The sequence below is a fragment of the Ascaphus truei genome, chromosome 6 (assembly GCF_040206685.1).
Source record: "Ascaphus truei isolate aAscTru1 chromosome 6, aAscTru1.hap1, whole genome shotgun sequence".
NCBI lineage: Eukaryota > Metazoa > Chordata > Amphibia > Anura > Ascaphidae > Ascaphus > Ascaphus truei.
This window is the reverse complement of record NC_134488.1, coordinates 24571260-24578981: the sequence shown is the minus strand read 5'-3', so window position 1 is coordinate 24578981 and position 7722 is coordinate 24571260. Positions and strand designations below refer to the sequence as shown.

Below are 7722 nucleotides of genomic sequence, written 5' to 3'. Positions count from 1 at the left end.
AAACTAAAATGCATCAGCAGGTATTAGAGCACATTGATAGTGCTGCTGCCCATGAGTTGAGTGAACCAGGGTTCGATTCTTGGCTCGGATGTTTTTTGTTTTTTTCATTTTATTTATACTCGAGTGCGAATAGCCAAGCAGTTATTTAGACTGGAATGTCAATAGGGGAGTGTTGTGTCTACCTTAAATGCCTTTATTCACTAGAATACATCAGCATGTATAGCTCAGTGATAGTGTTGCTGCCCTTGAGTTGAGTGAACCAGGGTTCGAATCTTGGCTCAGATGTTTTTTTCCCCCCCATTTTATTCACAGTCGAGTGTAAATAGCCACTTGGCTATTTGCACTTGAGTGGGAATAGCCAAGCAGCTATTTACACTCGACTTTGAATATCCACTGCCCCGTATCACATCACCACTATACCACATAACCATATCACCACATAACCATATCACATACCCACCGTATCACCACATAACCATATAACATCCCCACCATATCATATCACCACATAACCATATCATATCACCACCACAACCATATCACATCACCATATCACATCCCCACCGTATCACCACATAACCATATCACATCACCACCATACCACATAACCATATCACCACATAACCATATCACATCCCCATCGTATCACCACATAACCATATCACATCGCCACCGTATATCACCACATAACCATATCACATCACCACCATACCACATAACCATATCACCACATAACCATATCACATCCCCACCATATCACATCACATCATCACCACATAACCATATCACATCACCACATAACCATATCACATCCCCACCATATCATATCACCACATAACCATATCACAACACCACATAACCATATCACATCCCCACCATATCATATCACCACATAACCATATCACATCCCCACCACATCTCCGCCGCACCGAGGCCACTCCTGCTGCAGCCGCTGTCAGAGCTGGGAGGGCGGAAACGTGTCACTTTGCAGCGCTGCGGGAGGGTCCTCCACTCCTCTCTCCTGAGAGGACCCCCACTGAGACTCCCATCCACTTCCTGCTTCCGGTGTGCTGCTCTCCCGAGGGGACCCCCACCAGACTCCCATCCGCTTCCTGCTTCCGGTTTGCTGCGGGGGCGGCCAGTTCCAGGGCACCGGGTCCACGGGAGCGGCTGCAGGTGCCACGTGTACCGAGTAGCTGCGGGTGATAGGGGCCGAGCCCAGACTGCGGGGTTTGTCTGACGCGAGGTATAGACTGGTACCTGCATGGTTCTGTCTGATTGTTTACATGTTTGGGTTTCTGTGTCTCACTGTCACCTGCTGGAGGGGCCCCTATTGCCTGTGTTACTGTCCCCTTATTGCATGTGTCGCTCCTGTCCCCTTGTCCGTCTCACTGTTCCCTTATTGTCCTTCTCACGGTCCCCTTGTTGCCTGTCCCCTTGTTGCCTGTCTCGCGGTCCCCTTGTTGCCCGCCTCGCGGTCCCCTTGTTGCCCGCCTCGCGGTCCCCTTGTTGCCCGCCTCGCGGTCCCCTTGTTGCCCGCCTCGCGGTCCCCTTGTTGCCCGTCTCGCTGTCCCCTTGCTGCCCGCCTCGCGGTGCCCTTGCTGCCCGCCTCGCTGTCCCCTTGGTGCCCGCCTCGCTGTCCCCTTGGTGCCCGCCTCGCCGTCCCCTTGTTGCCCGCCTCGCCGTCCCCTTGTTGCCCGCCTCGCCGTCCCCTTGTTGCCCGCCTCGCCGTCCCCTTGTTGCCCGCCTCGCCGTCCCCTTGTTGCCCGCCTCGCCGTCCCCTTGTTGCCCGCCTCGCCGTCCCCTTGTTGCCCGCCTCGCCGTCCCCTTGTTGCCCGCCTCGCCGTCCCCTTGTTGCCCGCCTCGCGGTGCCCTTGCTGCCCGCCTCGCGGTGCCCTTGCTGCCCGCCTCGCGGTGCCCTTGCTGCCCGCCTCGCTGTCCCCTTGGTGCCCGCCTCGCTGTCCCCTTGGTGCCCGCCTCGCTGTCCCCTTGTTGCCCGCCTCGCGGTCCCCTTGTTGCCCGCCTCGCGGTCCCCTTGTTGCCCGCCTCGCGGCCCCCTTGTTGCCCGCCTCGCTGTCCCCTTGCTGCCCGCCTCGCGGTGCCCTTGTTGCCCGCCTCGCTGTCCCCTTGTTGCCCGCCTCGCTGTCCCCTTGTTGCCCGCCTCGCCGTCCCCTTGTTGCCCGCCTCGCCGTCCCCTTGTTGCCCGCCTCGCCGTCCCCTTGTTGCCCGCCTCGCCGTCCCCTTGTTGCCCGCCTCGCCGTCCCCTTGTTGCCCGCCTCGCCGTCCCCTTGTTGCCCGCCTCGCCGTCCCCTTGTTGCCCGCCTCGCCGTCCCCTTGTTGCCCGCCTCGCCGTCCCCTTGTTGCCCGCCTCGCCGTCCCCTTGTTGCCCGCCTCGCCGTCCCCTTGTTGCCCGCCTCGCCGTCCCCCTGTTGCCCGCCTCGCCGTCCCCCTGTTGCCCGCCTCGCCGTCCCCTTGTTGCCCGCCTCGCCGTCCCCTTGTTGCCCGCCTCGCCGTCCCCTTGTTGCCCGCCTCGCCGTCCCCTTGTTGCCCGCCTCGCCGTCCCCTTGTTGCCTGTCCCCTTGTTGCCCGCCTCGCCGTCCCCTTGATGCCCGCCTCGCCGTCCCCTTGTTGCCCGTTTCGCCGTCCCCTTGTTGCCCGCCTCGCCGTCCCCTTGTTGCCCGCCTCGCCGTCCTCTTGTTGCCCGCCTCGCCGTCCCCTTGTTGCCCGCCTCGCCGTCCCCTTGTTGCCCGCCTCGCCGTCCCCTTGTTGCCCGCCTCGCCGTCCCCTTGTTGCCCGCCTCGCCGTCCCCTTGTTGCCCGCCTCGCCGTCCCCTTGTTGCCCGCCTCGCCGTCCCCTTGTTGCCCGTCTCGCCGTCCCCTTGTTGCCCGTCTCGCGGTCCCCTTGTTGCCCGTCTCGCGGTCCCCTTGTTGCCCGTCTCGCGGTCCCCTTGTTGCCCGTCTCGCGGTCCCCTTGTTGCCCGTCTCGCGGTCCCCTTGTTGCCCGTCTCGCGGTCCCCTTGTTGCCCGTCTCGCGGTCCCCTTGTTGCCCGTCTCGCGGCCCCCTTGTTGCCCGTCTCGCGGTCCCCTTGTTGCCCGTCTCGCGGTCCCCTTGTTGCCCGTCTCGCGGTCCCCTTGTTGCCCGTCTCGCGGTCCCCTTGTTGCCGCCTCGCGGTGCCCCTGTTGCCCGCCTCGCGGTCCCCCTGTTGCCCGCCTCGCTGTCCCCCTGTTGCCCGCCTCGCTGTCCCCCTGTTGCCCGTCTCGCTGTCCCCCTGTTGCCCGCCTCGCTGTCCCCCTGTTGCCCGCCTCGCTGTCCCCCTGTTGCCCGCCTCGCTGTCCCCCTGTTGCCCGCCTCGCTGTCCCCCTGTTGCCCGCCTCGCTGTCCCCCTGTTGCCCGCCTCGCTGTCCCCCTGTTGCCCGCCTCGCTGTCCCCCTGTTGCCCGCCTCGCTGTGACCCTGTTGCCCGCCTCGCTGTGACCCTGTTGCCCGCCTCGCTGTCCCCCTATTGCCCGCCTCGCTGTCCCCCTGTTGCCCGCCTCGCGGTGCCCTTGTTGCCCGCCTCGCGGTCGGTCCCCTTGTTGCCCGCCTCGCGGTCGGTCCCCTTGTTGCCTGCCTTGCGGTCGGTCCCCTTGTTGCCCGCCTCACGGTCCCCTTGTTGCCTGTCCCCTTGTTGCCTGCCTCGCTGTGCCCTTGTTGCCGCCTCACGGTGCCCTTGTTGCCCGCCTCGCGGTGCCCTTGTTGCCCGCCTCGCTGTCCCCTTGTTGCCCGCCTCGCTGTCCCCTTGTTGCCTGTCCCCTTGTTGCCCGCCTCGCTGTCCCCTTGTTGCCCGCCTCGCTGTCCCCTTGTTGCCCGCCTCGCTGTCCCCTTGTTGCCTGTCCCCTTGTTGCCTGCTTCGCTGTCCCCTTGTTGCCCGCCTCGCGGTGCCCTTGTTGCCTGCCTCGCGGTCGGTCCCCTTGTTGCCTGCCTCGCTGTCCCCTTGTTGCCCGCCTCGCGGTCCCCTTCTTGATGGGCCCTTCTTCTGTCTCATTTGTATGTTTGATGTACTATCTCGTTGGTCATATTCACCGACTCTCCCTGTATATGAGGGAGAATCCTTGTACATGTATCAATTGTCTTCACACCATGGGCCCTGCTATATTCCATTTATCTATTGGAAATCAGAAACCTCAATCATAAATGATTAATTAGGGTGAGAAGTAAACTGTGTGTAATGCCTTAGTGTGCACACAGAAACACAACATAAAGTACATATTATCCAGAGGGGATTAAATGTGGACAGGCCCATTAGATATACAAATACACTGAGATAATGGGACTACCCTCTCCAAGGGTTTCCATTGTGACACATGTCCCTTGCTTTGCTTTTTCATTATCTTTCCATTAACTCAGGCTTTCTCTGTGTTTAGACCCCTATGTCACGTATACACTACTTTTTCTAATGAAAAAGTGAACAGATATGTGTACATGTATACATAAGGCTACATTGGTTCTGAGCTTTGTACCATGGCACTCATGGGTTTAAAAAGCGTGGCATTGGGAGACTCTTTTTTTGAACTGCCTGGGTGGCCTGCAACCTACTGCAGTCTCGTGCATTACAGAGCTATGGGTTATGATATACAGTATGTAGGCAACGCCCAGGAAGAGACCTTATCAGTCAGTGCAAAAAGTTTTATTTACTTCTCATTTTTGTTTTACAATACATTTCCCCCCTTCTATTTCACCTTAAATGCATCTCCTTATTATCCCATTTTGTAAACAGAGTTTTAATTTTGTTGCCGTTTTAAATATTTGTTGGATGTAAATTCTTGTGATCTTGTCTAAGGGCTGTGACACAACAAGTTGTCACGATACCGGGGTGGAGAATCACTACAGTAGGTCTTGCTTAGTGGCTCCTCACTAAGGCTGCGCTTATAGTGCCGGCGACGTCAGGCTGCGGTCGCTGGAAAAATGAAATTGAGATGACTTCCAGCGATCGTGACCAAGCCGTCGCGCTTACTATAAGCGCACGCGACGGTGGCAATGCATTTGTTTTGCCGCGACGTCGCGTCGCCGGCATTATAAGCTCAGCCTAAGGCCGAGTCCATAGGACAGGCCGCGCTGAGCCGTGCGGACGCTCCGCGCTGAGCTCCTGCATACTCAATGAGGATGCCTTGAGAGGGGGCTCACGCGAGCGTCTGCAGGCGTGCTGAGGCGCTGGAGTTTTCAGCCGACAGCCAAGCTGTTTTTCAGAGCACTGTCGGCTGAAAACATCCAATCAGCGCGGAGCAGCGTCAACGTCACGGCGCATTGACGTCGGTGCGTCGCGGGCGATTGGCCCAGCGACGTCACTGCCCCGCCTCCCTCAGTCTCCCCCCGCCTTCAATCGCGCCCGCTGGCTCGCCTACATGGGCATGGAATCGCGCAGATTTCAGCAGGCGAGCCTCAGCGTCAGCGCGCCTCAGCCCTGCTTCCCCCTCTATGGCCCCAGCCTTAGGGTTCAGTCCCAGGTAATTATTTTTTTTCTTGCATTTGTCTGGTGATGCAATACAGAGACGTGGAAGTGACGAAGGGTCCGGTGACACGACCCTCCGGCACTGAAGGGGTTAAAGTGTTCACATCCTTACTGATTTAAGTTGTGATGTTTATAGTACCTAGATCAACAGAAGAGAAGATGCATTGTCTGGAAAACAACCACAGACTCTGAGTAATATGTAGTCATTGTGCATTATTATTATTTTTTCAGGACCATCACAGCACCCATAACCTGCGTGTTCATTTGCGGGGCGACAAACAGAATGATGGTGTCTAAGCAAGCCTTCCTGTTCAGTCTGGGATCCCTCTACCTGTCCCTCCTCTTTGTGTTTCTTCTTATGGACGTCTACGCCAGGCCTGCAAACAATTCTGCCCTGAAGGAAAAGGCCGTGGACAATAAAGACGAGAACGAGATTCTGCCCCCTGACCACCTGAACGGGGTGAAGCTGGAGATGGATGGTCACCTCAATAAGGATTTCCACCAAGAGGTTTTCCTGGGCAAAGAGATAGAAGAGTTCGATGAGGATTCAGAGCCTCGAAGGAATAGGCGGAAGCTAGCAGCCATCTTTGCCAAGTAAGTCTCTTTAAAGGGAAGAGAATGGAACTTTAGGGGTTGGGGGTTACGTGTAAGGTCACTCACTGGCTTTTCTATGTTCCGAGTCCTGTGTTTAAACATACCAGAAACACTAATAGTATTTGTCAAGTCTCAGATGGCAGGACACTGCAACATGTGTCAGAGCTCTCATCTGTCATCATAAAACCTTCTTTTGAAGAGCAAATAATGTACCACTGGTTGGTGGAATGCTACCTAGCACCCAGTACCAATTAGGTACTAAGGCTATAATTATATGTTTGATAGTTTGATTGCCTGCAATATTAGTGAGCGGTATATTTCCTTCTTGGCTCTTCTGGTTGGTGGAATGTCTGATAAAAGTAGGGTGGATATTAGAAGTACTCAACAACAAACATGGCTGACTAACACGATACTTGGGTGGGCATTCAACCTAGGTCAAAAGAGAACATGAGTTATGTCATTAATGTCAAATGAGACAGCCCTCCAGGGCTGAAACGCGTAGGAGGTGTTTGTTTTTGTATTTTGTTTGTCCCTATTCTCTTTTTTATGTAGCTTCATTAAACTTTTTTAAGCCTTCCACTTGATGAACTGACGGTGCCTTTTTTGGACTTCGCGGTCTATTTACCAATCTACTTCTACCTTTGTATTGAAAAACAGTGGCTTGTTTTTTTTTTTTTCTTTGTTTTTTTTTTCTTTAAACGTTTTCATTTTTTATTCAACGCTTAATGACTTTTTAATGAGTTTTAAAGCAGCACTTCAAGCTGCCGTTTCTTTCCTCCTCATAGTACAGAACTGATTTATTTAAAAAAAAAAAATATTGCTTGGTCTGCAGAATTAAAGCATCCTTTGCTTTGTATAGCAGGCTTTAGCCCACCTCCCCAGCTGTGCCAGACCTTTGCAGCACTTTCCTGTTTGTGATCATTTGTTGTCAATGTTCCCAGCAGTTTGAGCTGTAAAATAACAATAGATAATGTTACCTCAGTATACAGCACAATGCCGCGCGCACTGACACCCACCCACACACGCACACACTGACGCACACACATTGACGCGCGTGCGCGCACACACACTGACGCGCGCGCGCACTGACGCACTGACGCGCGCGCGCACTGACGCACTGACGCGCACGCACACACACACACACACTGACGCGCACACACACGCACTGACGCACGCACACGCACTGACGCGCACGCACACACACACACACTCGCGCGCGCACACACACACTGACGCGCGCGCGCACTGACGCACGCACACGCACTGACGCGCACGCACACACACACACACTGACGCGCACACACACACGCACTGACGCGCACACACACACTGACGCGCACACACACACACACACACACGCACACACACGCGCACACACACACACACTGACGCGCACACACACACTGACACGCGCACACACACACTGACGCGCACACACACGCACGCACTGACGCGCACACACACGCACTGACGCGCACACACACGCACTGACGCGCACGCACACACGCACTGACGCGCACGCACACACACTGACGCGCACACGCACACTGACGCGCGCACACACACACACTGACGCGCACACACACACACACACTGACGCGCGCGCACACACACTGACGCGCACGCACACACACACTGACG

The 7722-nt window shown here is 56.3% G+C and overlaps 1 protein-coding gene across 1 annotated transcript in view; it reads left to right on the top strand.

The window, feature by feature from the left end:
- Positions 1–988: 988 nt before the first annotated feature.
- Positions 989–7722, top strand: part of SDF4 (stromal cell derived factor 4) — a 51688-nt gene continuing 44954 nt past the window's right edge. Inside the window, exons 1-2 of the mRNA XM_075603657.1 lie at positions 989–1246; positions 5719–6081. Coding sequence (XP_075459772.1) covers positions 5771–6081 — 311 coding nt within the window. The 5' untranslated portion in view covers positions 989–1246; positions 5719–5770. The remainder of the gene's footprint in view (positions 1247–5718; positions 6082–7722) is intronic.